General features: G+C 40.4%; 1 protein-coding gene across 3 annotated transcripts in view; it reads left to right on the top strand.

Annotated features, from left to right (window-relative positions):
* Nucleotides 1–3305: 3305 nt before the first annotated feature.
* Nucleotides 3306–25879, top strand: part of C1QTNF7 (C1q and TNF related 7) — a 137464-nt gene continuing 114890 nt past the window's right edge. Inside the window, exon 1 of one of the 3 annotated variants that reach the window (XM_059067246.2) lies at nt 3306–3997. In XM_059067246.2, the coding sequence (XP_058923229.1) occupies nt 3976–3997 (22 nt within the window). In that variant the 5' untranslated portion in view covers nt 3306–3975. The remainder of the gene's footprint in view (nt 3998–25879) is intronic. The other 2 variants (XM_067036374.1, XM_067036373.1) reach the window with 2 other exon arrangements.

Below are 25879 nucleotides of genomic sequence, written 5' to 3'. Positions count from 1 at the left end.
AGTTTACTAGTTAAAGGTTAAGGAGATTACTTAACTTGTAACTTGGAATTTATAACTTTCTTTATCCCCTGCTTTGAAGGTTGCTTGTGAAATCTGACAGTAAACCGCTGGACAATTTTCTTAATAAATGCATATATTTTGAAAGACAGGGAATACATTTTGTTTTCAACATCTATTTCTCTCCCTAATCTTTCCATTGTTTCCAATTTATCTTGCCAATTAGCACACAATGTAGAAAACCTAAATTTATAGAAGTACTCACAACTGGCATTTAGCTAGACTCATTTTGCAAGAGCAAGAAATTGAGAAATTATGGTTAATATGAAAATAACTATCATTTGTCGAGCACTTATTGTTGTGTCAGGCCCTGTTTTGCATTCTTTTCCTCTATTATCTCAATCAATCTTCCAAGAATCTTTCAAGATAGCTATCTGTGTTAGAATAACTGATGCTAGCTAACTCTGACAAATAAACCCCCAAACTCAGTGGGGGAACTCTATATAGGTTTGCATATTACTGAATAATGTCTGATGCAGGTCACACAGCTTTCCTGGGTAGCAGGCCTCTAAAGGAGGCCTTGAGGCGTGGGGTTCCTTCTATTATAGGGCTTCAGCACCTCTGAGTCTTTTGCTTCTTGCCCTGTAGACGGGGAGAAAGAAAGAATGTGGCATAGGTATACCAGGTTCTACCTACCTCAGCCCACAATTAACCTACATTACTTCTGCTCAAATCCCATTGTCCAGAAATCAGTCACATGGTCAACCAAACTACAAGAGAGGCTGGGAAATGGTGAGGAAAATGTAGACACCAGTAAACAAAGTATCCTCTATAGTTTACCCTCTGGTTACCAAATATATTGAGATTTCCTTCCCTCTTTTCAAACACAGAGCACACTTACCCCTCTCCAAAGGAACCCCCATCTGGTCACTGCAACCAGCTCAAAGTCCAGGACTTCTGGTTCTGTGAAGTTCCTGTTCTTGTCTAAGTCTGGATGTGGCATCTCTTGATCCAGTGTCCTATGAACCAAAAAGAAAGTAATTGATAAACCAAAGTAACAAGTGTGCTCTCTCTCTCACACACACACAAACACAAATACACACAAAGTACAAATGGCATACTAGCAATAGGATAACTATAATAAAAATTCCTGTCCAGAAAAGGAAAAAATGGGAGAAACACAGCAGTCATTGATACTGCATATGGCCAGGCTGACACACCCACCCTCTGCCTTGTGGGTAGAGAAGATTCTTCATAAGGCACCAGATCAGCTCTCTTGGGGAACTCCTTGTCTGTTTTTCTCTATGGCCAGAAGTTATTCCTTCCGAGAGGGTCCCCTTGTCCACCTCTGAGGTGTGTGTTGAAGAGCTGGCCCCCCACGCAGCCAACAGTCCACCTCCTGCTACTGGAAGAAGTGGTTTTCAGTCTTTCATGACATTTTTCAGATAGGCTTATGGTTATTTTAACAATATAAGTCCCTCAAAAAAATTGGCAGTCTCTTGCAAGCCATCAAATTTATGTACTGTCTCTGTTCCCTTTTATTTCTCTTTGTAATTTAGCTATTTCTTTCCCAGTCTCATCTCATTCTTGAAACACTTGCCAATGCAGTCAACAGTGGCCACCACACACAACTAATGATTTTCCCCACATTTTCTCCTTCTAGATCTATAAGGTTACTTGGCACACAGAGCCTTCCAAGTTGTGGTAGGTGTCAGTTTAACCAAATGTTTTGTCACTGCAAAATGTAGCATCTCACCTTTCCAGCATTTGGTATCAGTTTCCTTGCCACCCACCTCCTGACTATTAGGCTAATGAAACCAAGTTTAGGATTTTGTTAGAGCAGCATCCCATGTCCATTACCAATTTTGGTACTGGTCAGGGGAAATAACGCTAGGTGCTGTGTTACATCAAGGTGACTCATAAATAGGTGTTGCTAAGTACCTTATGTGTAGTGAGGTGCTTATTAATATTATTGGAAAATGCAGTATTAGGTGTATATATGCAAATCAGTTGTTTGAAAATATTTGTATTTAATCTTTCACAATTAAGGAAACCAACACTTAAAGAAATTAAGTAACGTATCAGAGATGTGTTACTGGAATCTGGAACAGATTGATCCAGATATACCTGGAATGGTTGATCCAGGTCTATGACACCACCGGTGCTTGTGCCTCTGGATGTCTCCTCGGTAGAAGCCAGAGCAAAAAATATGCTCCACATTGTTCTCTGCTTTTATAGCAAAGGAAATCTGAAACCTGACCATTTCCCTGTAGTTTACCATCCTTTCTCTCTTTGCACTATTTCAGAGATATTACTCTCTGTCCATAGCATAATATTAGTCACTTAAGAGGACTCAAAAACACAGTGGAAAATAATCTGTAGTTTTTGAAACAATGAACGAGGTCTTCTTCTCAAAATTTATTTATGTAAGTTTACACAGTGAGCTTACTTAATGGATTGTGCCTGTGTCAACATTTCTATTCTCCACTGAATGGTTTATTTGTTTAATGAATGTTTTCTGTATTCAGTTAGGGGATTTTATTATACCATAACCATTCATTAAATCTGGCAGAGGTACACATTGTCGTATGCTTACTCTCTGTACAAGCTTTGACATATTAACCTTCCCTATGGGAACAGATATTCAAACCAAAATTTTCAAAACTGTTGGTTGATCTGAGCCTACACAATACTTTATTCACTCAGTAAATATTTATTAAGCACTTACCATCTATCAGGTGCTGAGCAAGACATGCTTTAAGATAGACTATAAATATTTTTTAAATCACCGTTTTCAGTTGACCCCACTTTACGTTTGCTGAAATGTCAATTCCCAAAAGTGTGGGTGTGAGAGAGCGAGAGAGAGATTAATGGCAGTTTGGTAAGGGTGGTGGAAATCGTAAAAATTGCTAATATTGGTTACAGACTTAAGGTCAGAAGATTTCTTTAGCTACACGGAAAGACTGCAAAGCAAATTTCCTTCCCCGAGGTTATGATTTGCATACAGAATGAAGGTTAAAATAAGACCAATGCAAATAACATCATTTTAGATATTTTCCCATCTTAGTAAAGCATAATGTACACTAATTTAAATTTTCAAACAGATACATTAGGGAGGAATTGTATGGACATAATTGTGTCAGCAAAAGTGATGTTTAAACACAATTTCACTATCATTTTTGTTCCATAAGTAGGGACCGAAACTTTCCTATGTGCTTTTTGCTTCCAGTGAAGTGATTCCACTCGGTCTTAAGGCATCACTTTATTTTGTTTTTGTTTTTGTTTTTTCTGTGTTATGCGGGCCTCTCACTGTTGTGGTCTCTCCCGTTTCGGAGCACAGGCTCTGGACGCGCAGGCTCAGCGGCCATGGCTCACGGGCCCAGCCGCTCCGCGGCACGTGGGATCTTCCCAGACCGGGGCACGAACCCGCGCCCCCTTCATCGGCAGGCCGGACTCAACCACTGCGCCAGCAGGGAAGCCCTAAGGCATCACTTTAAAAGACAAAAGCCGCTTGAAGGAACACGGTGAGAAGAGCAATGCATAAAAGAGAGAAACAGAACTGTTTAGATATCTGAAACCCTTGCTTTTCATTTGCCTCAGCCTGAGGTTTGCAGAAGGACGTCACCCACTCCCACTGATTCCTAACAAGAGTATATATTAAGCTCTTTGAAATGTGAGTATTATGGGAAGGATCACAGCTGCTTTAAATTATAGAAGTTGGCAAGTGCCTGGGAGGAGAGGGAGGTTTTTTAAACTGAGAAAGACAGTTGCAAAACTTTGCACAGCAGCATGAACTCCAAGCTTCAAAAGCATTCTCACGAGCAGACGGGCACTTTATTTTTCATCAAGTTTTTTTGTGTGTTGTTTTGAAGCTGCTTTGAATGATAAACACATATTTCTGCTGTAAACTTTTTTAATGGTTTCTAAACTCATGGGACAACCGAAGCAACAAAGCCTCATGATTTGGGGGAAGATTTGATGTCAGCAATGCCTAGAAAAGGTAAGCTTCTATTTTTACTGCAGTTTTTCTCTTTTTTTTCCCTTCTATTTGGCCTTTGTCAACAATATTTACTGGAAAGACTTAAGACAGCTACTTGTAGAGAAATGGGGAACTTGTAGAAAGTATGTCAACAAATGATAAGTCAGAGGTCGGAAAACCACAGCTGTAGTGTTTTCTCCTACTTTCTATTCCGCTTGTCGCAGGAACAGCTGTGAACTATTTTTGACTGTATGAAAAATGCCATTTCTCTCAGGAAGTATGTGAAGATCTTCAAAATCTCCAATCTGATGCGCTTAGCTTTAGCCAGTGTGGTGATGGGCTCATTTATTGCAAAGGTCAGATTACCTATGTTTTCTTATCCCATTATATGCAGCTCAACTTCTAGAGCTATGATCTTTCTATTAACTCAGAAATCTTCCCCATGGAAGATTTTAACATCCTTCCAGAAGGCCTCTGAAGTGTGCTTACTCTGACTTCTGTTTTGCAGCCTATGTTTTTTAAAAGTTAAATAAACCATTTGACTTTTCCTTTGGAGTGACATGAGAGGACCATTATAGATATTGTGTCCTGGGCAGAGTGAAAAAGTTCAGCTCAAAATCTGTGAAGTTTTCATTTACTGGCAATGCTCTCAACTGAATAGGGTGGCTGTGTCTCCTTGATTGTGCCTCAGAAACAGGTAGGGAGCAGAGCCTAAGACAGTCCTGGTTTTTCTATGGCTCATAGGAGAAGCATCCTGTGGTTTTAGGTGGAGGGGCAAGTAAATGTCTGCTGTGTCATTATTTCCTTGAGAAAGTCTCTGTTATCAGTGTTGCCATCTTTCCAAAGCAGAATTCCAGGTGCAAAAAAATAGATATCCATAGAGATCTGTGAAGTGAATCCCCCCAGCAGGGTGCGATTTTAGCAGAGCTCACATTCATTCTTCACTCACACACATGTACTCAGAAAGCCCTGTAGGTTTGCTGGAGCTTGAGTGGTTTGGGACATCTAAGCGACCTCATTCTGTGAAACCCGCTGCTGCAGAAACTCTAGCAACAAGCCAGTTAGGCCTGGGTGAGAAAGTGAGATGCTGCCCCGAAGACGTGGCTCTTGGGATGCAGAGGGCTCTACCTGCTTTGCTGTACCAGCTGTTGATCTGTTTCTGGACTGTTTTTCCTTGTGTGTCAAATTCTGATGACATAAAGTGGATTACAGTGACTTCCCCTGCCTTCTGTGATCTCAGGGAAAGGAGAGAAATTCAGATCAGAGAGAAGGATGTGATTGTAGAAAACCCGAGAAGGCAGCTACATCAACTCATGGCAAGGTCGCAGGGAGAAAGCGTTACTTCCTTTCTCCATCCGCATTTGTGAATGGAGGAAGTGAGGGGCCCCTCCTGCTGCTTCACTGTCGTGCTCCTTCCCAGACCCTCTCTGCTCTCCCTCTCTCCCTCTCTCCCTCCTGTTCCAAGCCAGCCATGCAACCTCAAGAAAGGGAACAGTGGGTTGGACAGACAAGATGATTAACATCTCCTCCTCATCCTCTTGGCCATTCCCAGGCCAGTTGGGGAAGCCCCCACCCTATTTGGAGGGGGGTCTCCAGGACCCCACCCCGTGACCTCATCGCAGGCAGCTGGAGAGCTGGGATGGCCAGGGGTTGCGTGGCGCCTGAGTGCGCCCTGGGGATGGGTGCGGCCACGAAATGCGCAGTGTGGCGTGAGGTGACTGCCAGGGATGGAGTGCGCACTTCCCATCTTGGGTTCCCATGGCAGCTGGCAGCATTTCTGGAAGCCAGACACTCCAGGCCCCGCCTCTGGGCCCGAGGAGGCCCCAAAGAGGATAAAAACAAAAAAGGAGGGAGGGAGATGCAAGAGGGAAGAGATTTGGGGACATATGTGTATGTATAATGGATTCACTTTGTTATAAAGCAGAAACTAACACACCATTGTAAAGCAATTATACTGCAATAAAGATGTTAAAAAAAAAAAAAAAAGACAATTAGAGTTTCTAATGAAGCCCCAAGCCAGCTGACTCATCTGAGGCGCAGCCACTGGGGGGCTTTGTGATGAAACCTGGACAGAGCCCTGGAAAGGACAGGTCAGGGTTATCCCAAAAAGGACACTGATGATCAGCCCATTGTGACCTAATCGTGCCTCCTCACCTCAGAGAGCCTGAGAGAGAGGCAACATCTGCGAGGGACAAGGGAGGAGAGTATTAACTAATGAGCCGCCAGGGAGCGCAGGAGCCACGCTGTCTGAACCTGTAAAGAGTTTGAACCAGATTTAGCCCAGGTTGCCAGCTACAGCCTCACACCCCAAGTCTGTAGATCAGGACCTGAGAAGCCCCAGACTCCGGAATCAACCCCTAGGGCACCTGGGAAAAAGACACCATTGCAATTCAATAAACCTTAATTGTGTGTCTACTCAGTGCCAGAACCTTTATCAAGGCTCTTTGAACTTGACCCTTGACAGAGAGACCAAATGGTAACAGCCTGGAAAGTTCATGGCAAACACAAAGAAGGGCTTTGCAAATCAGCCTGCTGAAATCAAAGAGAGCTTCTAGTTGCATTTGAACTAGACCTTGGAGGAGGAGTAAAATATCATAGGAGAGACAAAAGGGTCAAGAGCATCCAGGCAGAAGCCAGGGGACAAAGGCACAGAGATGTAAAGGTCATGGCTGCTTCCCTGTGGGTGTTGAGGCACTATTTCCCCTGGTGCATTTCAAGGAATACCAGTTTCATGGGTTATTAATAAGAGGATAACCAAAAGTATTTCCTGGACAGGCAAATTCGGGAAAGTGAAAAACTATACACCACAAAGGACCAGAACTCAGGCTCTCGGGTCACAAACATCTGACTTCAGATCCCTGCTCCACCCCTTAACTGCCATGTGAACTTGGACCCATTCAATCATCAGTTTCTTCATCTGTTAAGTGAGGATCATTATATACATTCTTATGGGGGCATTTTGAGGATTTAATTAGAGAATTCATGAAAAGGGCCTACTATCAACATGTCTGGCATATAAGAGCTCCAAGAATTTTAGTTATTCTTACTAGCTATTAGATGCTGGTTTCTTTACTGCAGGAATTCTCACATGTTTTAGTTCCTTAACATGTCCTCTGTCTCTCCATGAGTGGGTCGTTAGACTCTAATGTTTTCCAGCTTGTTAGAATATGAAACCACTTCTTTTCCCCAAAGAGTATCACACAAGCCAGGCAACTCAGCATGCATGCTGGAAAATGATTGGGTTGGCCCAATGAGTTGAGGCTATATGGCCTTCAAGCCAATGACATTTCCCGAGATTTAACTGAAATTTATCAGTCTCCACCAGTCACTTCACAAATTGTCTTCCATATTTCTATGAAACAAAAGCCCCCAAACTGGAATTCTCCTGTCAAAGGAAATTGACTTTTTTCTTAAAACTATTGTCAATTTTTAGAAGGAAGAGAAAAGTAACAGCAAAGCAAATTCTTGTCCATCTTGGCTTTCACACCCAAAAGGCCAACCTCTGTCTATGGTTTGAGGACCTGTGTATAGAGGGCAAAGCAAGGGCAAAAGCTAGGATAAAACATGATGCCATCTTCAGGGAGTCATCAATTGAGTGGAGAAAAAAAAAATGTGTGCTCTTATGTCTAAAATGCAAAATTAGGTTTACAAGGAAGGCTATAAGAGGGGTTCAAAGTGAGTGGGAATTCAGAGAAAAGGAGACCTTGGGTCCCTGGAATAATCAGAGTAACATTCTTTGACATATACCAAGTGTAAGGAACTGTGCTAAGTACTTTACAATATGATAACCCATGTGTACTTTATAGGGTTACAAGGTGGGTGTTGACTTGCCCATTTCACAGGTGAACAAACTGAGCCCTAGAGAAAAGCAGTAACCTGCCAGAAGTCTTCCAGGAAGTAAGGGGCAGAGTGTGGTCTCAAACTCAAGTCCATGTGATGCTCTTTATCCCTTACCAAGGAAAGACCCTTCAGAGGAGATAATGTGTCACTTGGCCTTGAAGAATGGATAAAGGTTAATGGGAGGGGAATTTCAGGCAGTGAAAAGAATATTAACAAAAGTATGAAAAAGACCAATGTGGGGAGTAGCGGGAAAGCTGCCCTGATAGAACAGAGGGTGCGCATAGAAAGAAGAGGGAAATGAGCTCAAAAGACTTGGTTGGATCTTAAAAGTTTTCACTACAAGAACAAAAATTTATAAGTACGTTTGGTGATAGATGTTAACTAGACTTATTGTGATGATTATTTCACAATATATACAATTACTGAATCATGTTGTACACCTGAAGCTAATATAACGTTATATGTCAATTGTATCTTAATTTAAAAATAGAAATAAAATAAGAAAATTCTAAAAAAGAAAATGTAGGAAAATGCATTAAGCTAGAAAATGTTGGAAAATAGTGTTATATTGTTATAGAAATGTATAATGAATAAAAAGTTATGTTATTTTCTGGAAAAAGAAAGAAAAAGACTTGGTTTAAAAAAAAAAAAAAAAGACCTGGTTGGAATCAGATCCTAGAAAGCCTTGAATGCCAAACCACAAAGTTTGGATATTTTTAATGGAGGAATCATTAAAACTTTTTAAACAAGAAAGTAACAAGAACATAACTCCCTGGTGGTTCATTAGAATAATAATTTAAGATGATTAATCAGTCTGTACTGCAGGGGCAGAGACTAAATAAACCTCCAGTTAGGAAGCAATGTTTGTCCAGGTGGGAGACGGCAGTAGTTGGTGCCACAGCAGCTAAGGGATGAAGATGCTCATTGGACCCAGTCTCCTAAACCTGCTACACTAAAGCTTTGACTGTCATAGTGGTCTTTCAAAACAACAACCTTGAGGCCTCACTAAATCCAGATTTAACCAAGATGACAGGGGGTGGGAATGGAAGGTCCAAGAGGAGCTGGTTGACCTCTGAGAGCCTTCTCAGCTTTCAATCTCCATGGAGGTAAACTCCAAGCACTTTTATGGAAATCACTAACCATACAGTTCCCTATTCCATCACCAGTTTCCAGACTTCATATCATACAGGCATATTTCCCAAAGAACTTCAGGGTCTGCAAAATTGTTATGAGTTTACAGCTATGGCAATTACATAACAGTGGTAGCAGCACGCAGTGATTGGGGGAGAGTGTATTTTAATATATCCCTTCAGGGGAAATTTTTATCCATCCTCTTGGCTGTCTGCCTTTTGCAAAATTCAGCTGTCTACCTCTTGTGACTGAAAACTCTTCCTGCAGTGCAATACCACATCAGGATCTGGTGGTGCTTTGAATGATAGTTATTCATGCAGGGCTCATATGACTTCCGCCAGTTCCCACATAGGGTGAGTTTCAGAGAGTAGGAATGAATTCATCTTTAGATTTTCCAGTGCCTTACAATTATAGTGGGTCTGAATCAATCTACAAACACAGGTCTGCAAGAAATTTCATATTTTTCCATTTTATTTAATACAACTTAAATTTGATTCTAAGAGCTAGTGGCAGCAGGAACTTTACTTTCAGAAATGATCAGGCTCCTACTCCCACAGATACCGATACCGGCGAGGTCTTCCTTCATGTCATCTATGCCCACTCTTATAAATTGCCTGTCCCTTTGCTGTCTGTGGATTCTGCTTACCAGCCCTGCTTGGGAACTGTCAGTCACTGTCCAGCCAGCAACCTGGGCTATGAGCAATCCTAGGCAGCCCTCCCCTCCGAGGTCTGGTCACACAGAGTGAGCGTTTCCACTTCTCACAGATCCACAATCCCTGACCCCCCGTCCCTCCAGGTGTGGGGAAATCTCTCATCAAAGGCCCTGCATTCACCCCTTTCCCACCATATACTCTTAGGCTTGGAATTTCATAAAAGAAAGGAAAAAGTAATATTTTCAAGAAACTTCTGCTTTCTGCTCTGCCTATACAACCTTGAAACAAGAAGCACAAAAAGCCAGGCAACATTCTTGGGATAAGTTGGGAGTGGAGAACACACACAAATAAATATTTCCTTAAGTTATTTTCTTGCATACCCAATAGGTATTCAATAATGGTCAGTGGAATGCATGTCCCAATAACTGATGAAATGGCTTCTCCAAAGTTGCTCAGTTTGCCACAAGAGTTTAGTAGAGGCTTTTTATTAAGAACCTACTATATGCCAGTACTTTACATGTACTTACTACGTGTCCCCATTTTTCAGATGAGAGAGGTGAGTCACTTATCCAATGTCCTGTGAGCACTAAGGGATGGAGTAGGTATTTAAAGTTGTTCCCACCTCTAAAACCCATACATTTTCCACCCTGCCACATGGACTCCTGGAAAGGATTCCTTATTCTCTAACAGAGCTCTGTTCTTGACTAATCCTTCAGTAGACATTTCTAATTAACATTTTAAAAATGTATTTAATTGAAGTAAAGTTGATATACAATGTTGTGTTAATTTCTGCTGCAGAACAAAGCGATTCAGTTATACTATATATATATATATACATTTTTTTTCATATTCTTTTCCATTATGGTTTACCACAGGATATTGAGTATAGTTCCCTGTGTTATATAATAGGACCGTGTTGTTTATCCATCCGATATATAATACGTTGCATCTGCTAATCCCAAACTTCCAACCCATGCCTCCCACCCTCCTCCCGCTTGGCAACCACTAGGCTGTTTTCTATAACATTTGTTTTAAATAGAGATTTTTCCCACCATGAACATAGTGTGATTCTGTTTGACATACTGATAAGCTCATGGAATGGCTTTTTACCCCATCTCATCACTCATCTGCAAGGCAGCAGAGAGGGAGACTTAATCCTATTTGAAAGATTAGAGCAAGGTAATGTGATTTGTCCAAGGCCACAGAGCTAGGAGGAAGCTCAAAGTCGAACATGCATTTGTCTGTCTCTGCCTCCAAGTCAAGGGGAAGAAGTTAGTCCTAATCAATCAAAAGCTAATTACAAACCAGTATTAAATATTTACACTTTTAGTGCATTCTCATACTACCAATAACAGAAAACCATACCTGATGTCATTGCTTTAAAATGCATCCTGCCAGATGTACACTAATGATATTTGAGAGCTGTCATTAAAACTTTAGCTGGTGGCCTTGCCACCTCAAAGCAGCTTATTCTCTTAAACTGGTAAGTGACTGTTTCAGTTTCTTTCTTGCATCATTAATCTTTTCAGAAAAGACTTCTTAGGAGTAATTTTGACCCCCAGCCACTCTAAAATCTAATTTAACATCAGTAGAATCTCAGTTTAGGGATTCTTTGAATTACCAATGCATTTTATCACAGGTGTTCATATCAGTTCCTCAGATCCTTAGCATCCCCTCTTTTCTTTCACAATAAAGACCATATTCCTTGGCGTGGTCATAGGGGGCTTTGAAAATCTGTCTCTTACCCACCTTCCTCATTCCCTGCACCCCTACTGCTCCCCTCCATATATCCATATACCCATGTACACCAAATACCACAGACTAGGTGGTTTAAATAACAGAAATTTATTTTCTCACAGTTCTTGAAGCTAGAAGTTTAAGACCAAGGTGCCATAGGTTTGATCCCTTCTGAGGCCTCTTTCCTTGACTCACAAATGGCTGCCTTCTTGCTGTGTCCTCACGTGGTTTTTCCTCTGTGCAGAGCATCCCTGGTATCTCTCTGTGTGTCCCAGTTTCCTCTTCTTATAAGAATACCAGTCAGATTGGATTAAGGCCCATCCTCAGGGCCTCATTTAAACTTCATCACCCCTTTAAAACTTGGTATCTCCAAATAGTCACATGGTGAGGTACTTCAACATGTGACTTTTGGGGAAGCCCAATTCAGTCCAGAACAACCCAAAAGCTATGCACAGTGAAGTCTTCACTGTTTCTCATGTACCCCTTTTCTCCATATGACATAGGTCTAAAGAATTTTGTCTATTCCCTTGCCTTTGTATAAATTATGTTGAGTCATATACAACTGCTGACCTTCAACCATTCTATTACCTACAAAAAATGGCAATTTAATATAATTCCAATATAATTTAGAGACTTAAAAACTCTCATTTCTTGAAAATGATTTACGTGTGGTGTCCTTATAATATTACAGAAATTGTTGGTCGTCCTCCTGTTTGTACTTGAGTCTGAGATAAAATGGTCTCCAAAAAGACTGAGAATATATCCACACTACAGACCCTACCTTCAGCTTCAACACCAGCCATAGCAAAAAGCTCATACTTAATAAAGCAGCCTCTTCCATTAAAATACCACTGGTCACCAGAAAGTTCTTTCTTATGCCAGAATCCGGCTCTTTTTTAATGGTTCTCCCCTGGTCCTTGTTCTGTTTTTAGCAGTAGCAAGAAGTCCACCTCTTTCCTCTGGCTTCTTAAATATTTAAAGACCATCACCACCTCCCCTCCTAACTCTCTCTAGGGTATCCCTGGACTTGCAAGGAGGAATTTCCCCCGACACTATGTGGTTCACCAAAAATATTCATGCCTCTCTCGAAATGACATCTATACCTGAACACCAGATACCAGATGAGTTTCACATCTAGTGCTAGCTCCATATCAATTTCCTGGGATGGGTAACAGCTATGCAGAGCCCTATATTGAGAAAAAATCTGAACCCAATCTAAGGTTAGCAGGAAAGAACGTAGAGTTTGATTAGTGATGCCTTAGGGAGGAGCAGATACTCTCCAGAGCTGCACTAACTACTACTCTGGATACTGTCAGACAGCCTAGGGCACAGGGGAGCTATTACTGTCTGTGATTTAAATACTCTATTTTCCTTAATGCTAAATTTGCATCAGCTTTGCTAGTCAGCCAATCTCATAAAAACAACAACAACAACAACTAAGACACTCAGATTATTCTTTAACTTAGTTACAGCAAAGCCTATTTTCATCCGTGTTGTGGTGCTGCTTTTCTTCCTTTGTTAACTAAAAAAATGAAGAATCTGGAATTGTGATCTCCTTGTGTGGCAGTTTCAGTCCTAACCGTTCCTGGTTGTGTGATTGTGGGCAAGTTATTTGAATGCTCTGAGCCTCTGTTCATCACTGAAAATGAGAACAATAAGTACCTACTCCACTGGACCCATTGGTATCTTAAATAAGATACTATGTGAGAAAAATTTGCAAGTCAGAAGGTGAAACACAAATACTAGTTAATGTTAGGAGCCTGATAGTTTTGGCTGGCCAGCTAATTTTTCACCTCAGCCTCCTTGTCTTAGGGGATTTCTTCTCACTGGACAAACTGACATCTAGTAGGGTATTAGAAACAAAAGTACAAGCAAGAGGAATGGACACACACTAGATACTCAGTGAACGGACTTGCACTTGAATGTAAACTCATCAAGGGAAAGAATTTCAGCCAAAATGAAAGTGTTTCCACCATGTTGTCAAAGCAAAATGATGAGTGAAATCCAGAGTGCCTCTCCCTGGTTGTTTTGATTATTCAAGGCCAAAGATGTTTGGTTTGGGATGATTTGTGCTTTCCATTTGCTTACACAAATCTACATTGCTGACCTAATGCTTTTGCCTGTGAAAGAAAATATACCCATTTCTCTGGGTGTTGTCAGCAATACATTAGCGTAGCTCTGCACCATATGCTGCATCAGGGGCGACAATCCTAAATCTACAGGACCAAGCTGTTGTGCATGAATGAATAAGCATGTGGCAGAGACCCAGGAGGCCTGAAACCACACTCTCCACCTAAAATGGGCAGTCACCACCTGCTCCAGTGGGGGTTGTCCAGGCACAATATGACCCTATGGTGCCAGATCTTCAGATTTTTCAAGAAAATCCACATATCTGGATTTTTATGTGACACGTTCCAATTTTAAAAACACTTGCTGTGTTTCTGACCTATAGAAATGACAATGTCATATGGTTCAACCTAATATAATCTAGAGACATAAAAACTGTTCCCATTTTCCTCCTATGTGGGAAACCTCAGGAGCCCTCACCCTTCAAAAAAATTTCTTTTTTTTGTACACACACACACACTATTAATAACAATGGCTAACAGAGAGCACTTCCTACACAGAGGTATACATCTAGATAAACCCTCATTTAATCCTCCCAACACAGCTGTAAGGCTGGAACTATGTTTAATCCTATTTTACAAATGAGACCCAAAGCCCCACCATCAGTTTTTAGTGACACATGTGTACGTGAATACATGATCCCCTTACTAACAGAGCCGGAGTCCTTCTGTCTCTTGAATTTCAGGAAGAAGAGTAAAATGTACTTTACTGCCCATGTGCCCAGAGATGGGCAAGGTGGGGTGAACAGTGAGTCTCCTGGCCTCTTCTGCTAACTTTAAATGTCCATATGCCTTGTGTTAGTCCACTAAGGCTGCCATAAAAGGATAATACCCCAGGCTGGGGGCTTAAACAACAGAAATTTATTTCCTTGTGGTTCTGGAGGATGGAATTCCAAGATTAAGGTGCCAGCAGAGTTGGTTTCCAGCCAAAACTTTCTTTCTGGCTTGCAGATGGCTAGCTTCTCTCTATGTCTTCACATGTCAGAGAAAGAGAGAGAGAGGGAGAGAGAAAGAGAGAGAGAAAGAGAGAGAGAGAGATCTGGTGTGGTGTCTCTTCCTCTTCTTATTTTTTTATTTTATTTTATTTTTTCTAATCTTGATTGGAGTATAATTGCTTTACAATGGTATGTTAGTTGCTGCTATATAACAAACTGAACCAGCAATATCTATACATATGGTGTACACATGGTATATTTCTCCACCTATTTGTATCATCTTTAATTTCTTTCATCAGTGTCTTATAGTTTTCTGCATACAAGTCTTTTGTCTCCTTAGATAGGTTTATTCCTAGATATTTTATTCTTTTTGTTGCAATGGTAAATGGGAGTGTTTTCTTAATTTCACTCTCAGATTTTTCATCATTAGTGTATAGAATGCCAGAGATTTCTGTGCATTAATTTTGTATCCTGCTACTTTACCAAATTCATTGATTAGCTCTAGTAGTTTTCTGGTAGCATCCTTAGGATTCTCTATTTATAGTATCATGTCATCTGCAAACAGTGACAGCTTTACTTCTTCTTTTCCTATTTGGATTCCTTTTATTTCTTTTTTTTTCTCTGATTGCTGTGGCTAGAACTTCCAAAACTAGGTTGAATAAGAGTGGTGAGAGTGGGCAACCTTGTCTTGTTCCTGATCTTAGTGGAAATGGTTTCAGTTTTTCACCATTGAGAACAATGCTGGCTGTGGGTTTGTCATATATGGCCTTTATTATGTTGAGGAAAGTTCCCTGTATGCCTACTTTCTGCAGGGTTTTTATCATAAATGGGTGTTGAATTTTGTCAAAAGCTTTCTCTGCATCTATTGAGATGGTCATATGGTTTTTCTCCTTCAGTTTGTTGATATGGTGTATCACGTTGATTGATTTGCATATATTGAAGAATCCTTGCATTCCTGGAATAAACCCCACTTGATCATGGTGTATGATCCTTTTAATGTGCTGTTGGATTCCGTTTGCTAGTATTTTGTTGAGGATTTTTGCATCTATGTTCATCAGTGATATTGGCCTGTAGTTTTCTTTCTTTGTGACGTCTTTGTCTGGTTTTGGTATCAGGGTGATGGTGGCCTCATAGAATGAGTTTGGGAGTGTTCCTCCCTCTGCTATGTTTTGGAAGAGTTTGAGAAGGATAGGTGTTAGCTCTTCTCTAAATGTTTGATAGAATTCACCTGTGAAGCCATCTGGTCCTGGGCTTTTGTTTGTTGGAAGATTTTTAATCACAGTTTCAATTTCAGTGCTTGTAATTGGTCTGTTCATATTTTCTGTTTCTTCCTGGTTCAGTCTCGGCAGGTTGTGCATTTCTAAGAATTTGTCCATTTCTTCCAGGTTGTCCATTTTATTGGCATACAGTTGCTTGTAGTAATCTCTAATAATCTTTTGTATTTCTGCAGTGTCAGTTGTTACATCTCCTTTTTCATTTCTAATTCTATTGATTTGAGTCTTCTCCCTTTTATTCTTGATGAGTCTGGCTAATGGTTTATCAATTTTTTTTATCTTCTCAAAGAACCAACTTTTACTTTTATTGATCTTTGCTATTGTTTCCTTCATTTCTTTTTCATTTATCTCTGATCTGATCTTTATGATTTCTTTCCTTCTGCCAAATTTGGGGGTTTTTTGTTCTTCTTTCTCTAATTGCTTTAAATGCAAAGTTAGGTTGTTTATTCGAGTTGTTTCCTATTTCTTAAGGTATGATTGTGTTGCTATAAACTTCCCTCTTAGAACTGCTTTTGCTGTATCCCATAGGTTTTGGGTCGTAGTGTCTCCATTGTCATTTGTTTCTAAGTATTTTTTTATTTCCTCTTTGATTTCTTCAGTGATCACTTCATTATTAAGTAGTGTATTGTTTAGCCTCCATGTGTTTGTATTTTTTACAGATCTTTTCCTGTAATTGATATCTAGTCTCATAGCGTTGTGGTCGGAAAAGATACTTGATACTATTTCAATTTTATTAAATTTGCCAAGGCTAGATTTGTGACCCAAGATATGATCAATCCTAGAGAATGTTCCATGAGCACTTGAGAAAAATGTGTATTCTGTTGTTTTTGGATGGAATGTCCTATAAATATCAATTAAGTCCATCTTGTGTAATGTATCATTTAAAGCTTGTGTTTCCTTATTTATTTTCATTTTGGATGATCTGTCCATTGGTGAAAGTGGGGCATTAAAGTCCCCTACTATGATTGTGTTACTATCGATTTCCCCTTTTATGGCTGTTAGTATTTGCCTTATGTATTGAGGTGCTCCTATGTTGGGTGCATAAATAGTTACAATTGTTATATCTTCTTCATGGATCGATCCCTTGATCATTATGTAGTGTCCTTCTTTGTCTCTTATAATAGTTTTTATTTTAAAGTCTATTTTGTCTGATATGAGAATTGCGACTCCAGCTTTCTTCTGATTTCCATTTGCATGGAATATCTTTTTCCATCCCCCTATTTTCAGTCTGTATGTGTCCCTAGGTCTGAAGTGGGTCTCTTGTAGACAGCATATATATGGGTCTTGTTTTTGTATCAATTCAGCCAGTCTGTGTCTTTTGGTGGGAGCATTTAATCCATTTACATTTAAGGTAATTATCGATATGTATGTTCCTATTTCCCTTGCTGCTTTTAATATTTTTTCTTTGTATGTAATTTTGGTGGTTTGATTAATATGTGTCTTGGCATGTTTCTCCTTGGATTTAGCCTGTATGGGACTCTCTGCGTTTCCTGGACTTGATTAACTATTTCTTTTCCCATATTAGGGAAGTTTACAACTATAATCTCTTCAAATATTTTCTCAGTCCCTTTCTTTTTCTCTTCTTCTTCTGGGATCCCTATAATTCAAATGTTGGTGCATTTAATGTTGTCCCAGAAGTCTCTGAGACTGTCCTCCATTCTTTTCATTCCTTTTTCTTTATTCTACTCTGCAGTAATTATTTCCACTGTTTTATTTTCCAGGTCACTTATCCGTTTTTCTCCCTCAATTGTTCTGCTATTGGTTCCACTATTTTATTTTCCAGGTCACTTATCCGTTTTTCTCCCTCAGTTGTTCTGCTATTGGTTCCTTCTAGAGAATTTTTTATTTCATTTATTGTGTTTTCATCGTTGTTTGTTTGCTCTTTAGTTCTTCTAGGTCCTTATTAAACGTTTCCTGTATTTTCTCCTTTTTATTTCCAAGATTTTGGATCATCTTTACTATCTTTACTCTGAATTCTTTTTCAGGTAGACTGCCTATTTCCTCTTCATTTGTTTGGTTTGGTGGGTTTTCACTTTGCTCCTTCATCTGCTGTGTGTTTCTCTGTCTTTTCATTTTGCTTAACTTACTGTGTTTGGGGTCTCCTTTTCCCAGGCTGCAGGTTTTAGTTCCCATTGTTGTTTGTGTCTGCCCCCAGTGGGTATGGTTGGTTCAGTTGGTTGTTTAGGCTTCCTGGTAGAGGGGACCGGTGCCTGTGCTCTGGTGGATGAGGCTGGATGTTGTCTTTCTGGTGGGCAGGACAGCGTCCGGTGTTGTGTTTTGTGGTGTCTGTGACCTTATTATGATTTTAGACAGCCTCTCTTCTAATGGGTGTGTTTGTGTCTCTTTCTAGCAGGACAGGAACACAATCTCTTCATCTTCTTATAAGGACACATGTTCTTTAGGATCAGGGCCCCACCCTCATGACCTCATTTAACCTTAATTACCTCCTTAAAGGTCCTACCTCCAAATATAGTCACAATGAGGATTGGGGCTTTGACCTCTGCATTTGGGAGGTGGGGACACAATTAACTCCTTCTCACCCAACCTCTTCTACAGATAATCAGCCTCTCCTGCCTTTTTCTCTTTTCCACCCTTACCCTTAGACTTCTTCCCACCCAGCCCACGCCATTCAGCCATTTCTCTCTTTCTACCCTATTCTTTGTGTCCTTCAGTTCATTATTCTACACAGCTTCTCTTTTCTCACTTTCTGTAAGCTCCTCTTCATGCATTCTCCTCCTATTTCTCTCTTCCTCTACTTTCTCAACCTTTCTCTTTCATCCCAACCATCACCTTCTCCAGAGTCCTCTCCCCTCTCATCATTTTCCTCTTGTCCTCTTCTCCACAACAACCCCTGAAGTCTAAATTCTGTTTTTTGTTTGTTCATCTTTACACTTCATACCCTGTAGGATGTACACCCCCATAACTGGAGTGCCTCAAGCAGTGCCTGGTACATAGTACAAACCTCATAAGTGTCAAAATGCCCCTTTTACACAGGCTTTGAGGCAAGTTAAAAGAAATGTGCAAAATGAAGCAGTTTAAGTGGAAATTAAAAAGTCAAAGCCCTGAGGCAAAATGGAAACAAAATATGTGAACCACAAGACCCAATTTGGTTACTGTGATTGAGTGTGAAATTTCACTTCCTGGCAGCCAAACTCAGAGTCCTTTCAGACTTAAAGTGACCCATGTATTCTCTGGTGTGCTGGGGTAAAGTACTGGAGGAGAAGAAATGAATTTCTTTCCTCTTGCCCTGACCTGGGCGACTGTTTCCTCCATATCTTGGAGCAACTGTTTTCTCCATATCTCAGCTTTCTTTTCAACAGTTAATTAATGTCTCACTGGCTATCCAGTGCTGTATTGTGTTAAAAGCTTACTCAAATCCTATTTAGAATATTGTTTTGTGTAGTAAAGAATGCAAATCTTATAATGAAGGCAATTTGTAGTTGAAGGCATTGCTAGGAAGTTGCTAAAGGAAATCCGCAGTATCGTCAGTGTCATGTCAAATCCAGAACTCACAAAGCAGAGCCAACGATATTTTATTTGTAGACAATCAACTAGAATGTATAAATTATTACTGGCAGATGATTATAATTCCAAATCCCTAACACTAATAAAAGGGAATCCAGAGCATCTTGATAAGAAATTTTTTGTTTTTGTTTTATTCCTGGAAGTCAGTAGAACAGCAGTTATATGTGGTTATATTAGTCTCAAGATACTTAATTTGCTGACCTTAGTATTTCAGAAAAAAATTTGTATGTATTATATTTGTGGGAAGCAAAAATAATGGTTTGAGATTTTTATCAAATATGGAGAGTAGTTATGTATTAAAAAAAAAGTTTACTGAATGTGGGTTCAAGCAACAGCTGTGAAGTTCATGGGAGAAAAATATCAGATAAAGGAAAGAAGGAAGGGAGGAAGGGAGGGGAGAAGGAAGGAGGAAGGAAATGTTTCTCTGAATCTTTTTCTACCTTCCCCTACAGATACTCAGTTTCCTCATCTTCCCTTACATTGTACTCTTTCTTCTTTTCTATCACTGTCACCTTCCCTCTGAAGCCTGCAGAGAAACCTGTATCTCCATCTCAGACTACTCCCTCTCCGTGAAAACCTAGTCCTTTATTTTCAACACTTTCTCTTGAACATAGAAACGTAACCATCATCACAGATTTTCTGTATTGTTACTGACTCAGCCATTATCCCAAAATATGCCTAAGGCTATCACTGTTATACTAGACTCTGGACACCACATGCCAATAGGGCCATTGTCAAGTAGAGGTAGCTTGTGTGACCAGAGGATGAGAAGTATTAAAAGCAAAGCACACAAACAAGGATTGCAAGGTCCTACCCTGGAGATGGGAAAACTAATGGGAGATGTGAGTATGATTTCAGGTATTTGAATATCTCCCTCAAGTAGGACTTTGGAAGCAATTCTCCAAGATTTGACATAAATTACTTAGGATTCTAATCCAGAGAGGATTTGACCAGAGTTAAAAATCACAGTTTTGTCATTTTTCTAGCGTTGTGTCCTTAGGGAACTAACTCTGCTCATCTCCATTTCTTTGATGTAAAAAATGAGGATAATAGTATGCATCTCATTGAGGTTTCTATGAGGATATACCATGGTGCTCAATCAGTCATAGCTAAGATTAATATTCCTGGTACTTCTGTTGAAATGCAATAGCAGAGAATGTATTAGCTACACAGGGTTATTGTTTGGATCATAAAGCATAAGATTTTCTTTCCTTCCTTCCTTCCTTTCCTCATTCTTTCCCCATCATATCCAGCCATACCTTGAACCTGCATTTGGTAAGCTTTCTGATTAGCCACAAGTGGCAGATTTCCTTTAGCAACACCATAGCAAAAACTCTAACTATAAATTGCCTTAACTGCAACACTTGCATCCTTTATTACAGAAAAACACACTGTAAGAACAGGATTTGAGGAAGACCCCAAAATAAATTCGGAAGATGTGAAACAGAGCTTTGCAATATTATATAAATGAAAGAGAGAGTCTTAGCTGTGGTTCTCAACCCTAGCTGCACCTTAATCATCAACAAGGGAGCTTTGAAAAAACCTAAAGCTCAGTTTGCACCCCAGACCATTACATCAGAATCCCTGATGCTGGGATCCAGGCATAAATAAATTTTAAAGCCCCCCAGGTGATTCTAATATACAGCCAAGGTTGAGAACTGCTGTTTTAGAGAAAGTTACTAGCCAATGGTGTGGAAAGCTGTAGACTTGACGAGGCTGGATGTGTACACACTGGTGTGAGCACATCGATAATTTTCTAAACTCTAGAGAGACTTTTCAGGAGAGTTGTGGGAATAGAAATCAGGCTTGAAAGGAAGGAGTGAGTGGCTAGGAAGAGTCTACAGCAGGCGTAGCTTAATCCTTCAACAAATATGGTGTAACCCAGAAGGGAAGGGTGAGGAAGACAGCGTGAGGAGTTAGCAAAAGCAAAACAAGTTATTTCTAGAATATGGGAGACCTAAACATATTTGAACCAAAGCTGAGTCTACCACATCTTGTACACTTCCAAATTCAATTTGGGGAAATAGTGAAAAAATATTTGCACTGATCAAATAGATTTCATCTTGATGATTTCAGATACATCACAGGCTCTTGACCAATTATGCCCTCTGCTTTATATCTCACCACTCCTTTCATTTTAACTGTCATTTGTTCCATTTTCTGCTGTGTGTCAAATATGTCTCTTGATGGCCACTCTTAATCCTCACAAAATCCTGTAAAGTGGCTGCCTCCCATTTTACAGATGAGAAAACTTTTCAGATGAGGAAATGAGATTCAGGGAGGCCCCATGGTTTGTTCATAGTTAATAAGTGACAAAACCAAGATTTGAGCTTGAGTCTCTATGACCCCATAGCCCACAGTCTTTTTACCCTGCCCCTGTGCCTCCAGATAAAGCACAAATTCAATCCTTGGAGAGTTGCGTGCTTCCTTCAAAATCTGCAAAATGACAAAAACTATGCCGTGGAAGGTGGTGTCCTGGCTCCAGGACCTCTGGATGAAATGAATGAAAAAGTGAAAATGTATCAGAGGCTGCAGAAGGGCTTGAGCAAGGTACAAAGCATTTCAGAGAGAGGTGGGCATGAGGTCTCTCATCATTGACACAGATGCCCAGGAAGATAGCAGAGGGACAGCCAGAATTGAGGACACAGCAGACACTAACCTGAAAACACTCCATGTGCAAGTGCAGCAGGGTTTGGACAGCAATGGTCATTCTCAACATCGTTCCTCTCTGCAATCTGCCCATGCCTTCCTCCTTCCCTGGACTTATCATCCTTGCTGACTTCTGCCTGCCACATCATCCAAATTGTGCCAGCTCATTTGACCATCTTCTCTTGCTCAAACTGAATCTCCACGTCCCTTGGTTACCCTTGAAAACTGATCAGTATCCATTTGCAAGCAATATTTTCCTCCTAGTACGTCCAGGTATATAGGGTCCAGAGGCCTGTTTGATTTCTGGGATATTAGCTTAGAGGAGAATGAAATTTAATAAAAAAGTATGAGTTCCAAATAGCTGCATCATCTGTGTCAAAGAGATGATTTCTATTTGGACTGCCACCTGTAGATATTATTATCAGTTATCCCTTATACTCAGATGGGGGAGTGAGCAAAATATTATTTTTCCTTCCAATCAAAAGACCTGGAAATTGCTGATGCAATGTCCACATGAAAGAGCCAGAGATATTTTGTGTTTCCTTTTTAAAACATATTTTAATATTATATTTTAAAAGAAGCTGGTCAGCAAGTTCATTCCAGGACAAGTTTTAGACTCTTTGAGAATCAAGTTGGGTAAGAACATAACAGAGACTGTTTAGTTTGAACAGAAAAATTTCCAACATGCCCATAAAAGGAAGGATCGGCTGAACATTTTCTTTTGGTTCTTATTTTCAGATTTTCTTCAAAAATTAGTCTAATAAAAATTCAAGAGAAGCCATGCAATAAACCTATGAAATACAAACACTTCAGGTAGAGCTTGTATCTCAGACCAAAATCAGTCCAGGGAACATGTGTTAATTTGGACAAGATTCCTGTCTGTGATGTCCCGGATTAATTACAAAATTCATCAGAAAGAAAGCTGGGGCATTTGCTCAGTGCCAGTTTTGTGTCTGGCATGTGTAAGGCACATGCCAGACACAATAATGGATAAACATTATCTCATTCAGTCCCCCCACTTACCCCTTCAGAATGGTAACCCCATTTACCAAGAAAGAAAAAGAAGGAGAAAATGTGGCGAGTGTATGGATATGAGTTGAAGCACAGATTGAGACTACCATTTATCCAAATTGTGTTTGAATCAGTGAATGAATGATTCTTAGAAAGTAACAAAAAAGATTATATTATATACTGAGTTGATAAGCCTTGTATTCATTTCAACACTTGGAAACTGGAAGCCGATGTTTTGTGTGAATCTAAAGCTTCAGTCAAGGGACATCCCAATATTCATGGATCTCCATGAAGAAGCACCACCATCTCCTCCTCCTCCACAGCAGTTTTAGTGGTCGGCTAGTTAAGTGAACTTAATTCTCATCACAATGCACTTTCCAACTAGGGAAAATGAGAATCAGAATTCTTAAACATCAAAAGAGAGAAGGTTGGACTGGGTCTTGAAAGGATACAGACCCACACACCCAGTGGAGGATAGAAAAAAAAAAAAAAAAAAAGATTTGCAGATGGAGTCCTTGGTGAAGTCCAAGTATCCCTGTTTGATCAGAGAAGAATGTTCCAGAAGGAAAGTAGTGAGATGAAAGCTAGATAAGGGTTGGAGAATGTTCAAACCGTGAAGGACACAGAATACAGGAGAGGTAATTTTGACTTTATTTTCAAGGAACTGGGAATACATCAAAGGCTTTTGAGTGAGGGAGACAAAAAGGAAACAGAATTTTAGGATTAAGCTGGCCATGGTTTGGAAGAGGGACTGGAAGTGGGGAGACCAGCTGGGAGACTTTTCTCAGAAGAATTCCATGACACTCAAGGCCATGGCTGTCGGGAGGTTCTGCATGCCATTTTGGCTGTGCTGTGTGCTGTTTGGATGAGGCGGGCATCTTTAGGCTGTTTGTGTTCTGTCCAATGGGCTCCCATGGAATGGCCTAATTCCTGTGGCCTTTGATGTGGAAATGTCATCCTGACAATAAGCGAATTCCAGGAACTCTTCCAGCAGAGAACACCTACTAAAAAAGGGGGCCCCCACTACCAGGATGTTGACCTTAGGAAGCAAGGAGATGGTGATGAGAAGCAAGCTGCTTGGGGGAAAAAATGTGCTTGCCTCTTAGAGAATTATTCCCAATACCCTAGAACACAAATTTAAACTACGGCTCCAAAGTAGAAATGGCAGAACGTGAAGGGCTCACTTGAACTTCACACTTAAAGAACAATTTTCCATAGAGACATTGTTGCCTCACCCCACCCCTGCTCTGCACCGCTGGATCCTTGCTTTTATCAGAGCAATCTCCAGAGTCCATTGCATTAGGAACATCCTAACCAGACCTTGCTTTTCGTGGGTAGAGGGCCTGTGCATAATTCAAGAAGACCGTGTAGGAGAAGAGGCTGGAGAATTAAGATTGCATCTCAGCTCACTTAGACATCTGATCTTGGGCAAATTCCTTCGGCTGCAGAATAGTCATAAAAGCATGAGGATGAGATGAAATAATATAGATTACAGCATTATACTCAAAGTAAGGGGCTGACTACAGAGGTCGGCATGATCATAAATCAATGCCTCCAGAGCCAGGCAGGAAATGCAAATGAATGCAATGGGCTGAGTGAAGACCTGAAAACCAGAGCTTCCATGTTCTGGTACCAGTTTCTCAGCCACCCTCAATTTACTTCTCAACGTTTAAATAATAGCAACTAATTCAGATCACCTGTTAAACCCCAAACAAAGCAGTGGATCAAATTCGGCTGTCAGTTTGCAGACATGGACTGGCTGCTTGAAAACTGTTATGCTCAAACCCCAGTTCTGCGACTTTCTAGTTGTGTATGTTAGACACGTCTCACACCTTCTCAAAAGCTTACTTTTCTCATCAAAGAAATGTGGATAAGAAGGGCAATGTAGAGAACAGTGCTGGAGATTAACTGAGATCAGGTGGTCCGGGCTCAGCAATCTGGAGGTTGGAGCTAGGAGATGGAAGCCCCCTGCTCCGCCAGACATTAACCCTTTAGTTACTGGTCTGCAGAGAAATCTGCTGGGTGGGAGATTGGCACAACAGCTTTCACCAAAGTCCTTCACACATTTTTCAGTCTTCTTAATGCTCAGTAAGTGTCAACAGTTATTCTTATTAACTGAAGTATAGCTGATTTACAATGTTGTGTTAGTTTCTTGTGTATAGCAGTTATACATATATTTTTTTTTCAGATTTTTTTCCATCATAGGTTATCACAAGATATTGAATATAGTTCCCTGTGCAATACAGTAGGTTCTTCTTGTTTATCTATTTTATATATAGTAGTGTGTATATGTTAATCCCAAACTCCTAATTATCCATCCCCCATTTTCCTCTTTTTCTTTTCGGCTAGACAAGACTTTTATTGGGTACAAGATGATCATTTTTGATAAAGAATTATAATAGAGATCTTAAATGAAGATAACAAGGCTCAAAGAAGTTTGGTCAAAAGACCAAAGCAGATCCAGACTTGCCACCTGCCTTGGAATATGGGATTATTATCTGTTACCATTTCTCTGCAGTGCTTCAAGATGCTACTTGTTACAGGGCTTAAGAAGCAACTATCCCCTAAATAACCATACCTGCCTCAGAGGGTTATTATGGAGACTGAATAAATATGAAATAGTGACTGGCATATAATAAGCTATTATTGAAGGCCCCGGGAATCCTTGTCTGAATATTGGAGGGGTAGGGAGGCTGGGGCAGCCGTGTCTGGAAGGTGTCTAGAAGGGCACCACATGATATACAGAAGGATTCTCAGTCCTGAATCTGCCTTAGCTTCAAGAGCCCAGGAGAAATCCACCTTTGCCCCACTGACAACCCTCCCTCAGGACAATGATATGAGGACAAGAAAGAACTACCCTTAAATCAAGGATAGAAACCCAGGGAAACCACAAGGTGCTCAGCACTGTGCTTTTGACACAGAAAGTCCTACCCTATGAACACCAGCGCTTGTGTTTGTCTCCCCCTCCCTCTTTTAGTTCCAAAGCTACTGAAGCCTATATCTCTGATCTTTTACAGAACCA

This window comes from Kogia breviceps, chromosome 6 (assembly GCF_026419965.1).
Source record: "Kogia breviceps isolate mKogBre1 chromosome 6, mKogBre1 haplotype 1, whole genome shotgun sequence".
NCBI lineage: Eukaryota > Metazoa > Chordata > Mammalia > Artiodactyla > Physeteridae > Kogia > Kogia breviceps.
The sequence above is the reverse complement of the archived record's forward strand: the minus strand, read 5'-3'. Positions and strand labels throughout refer to the sequence as shown.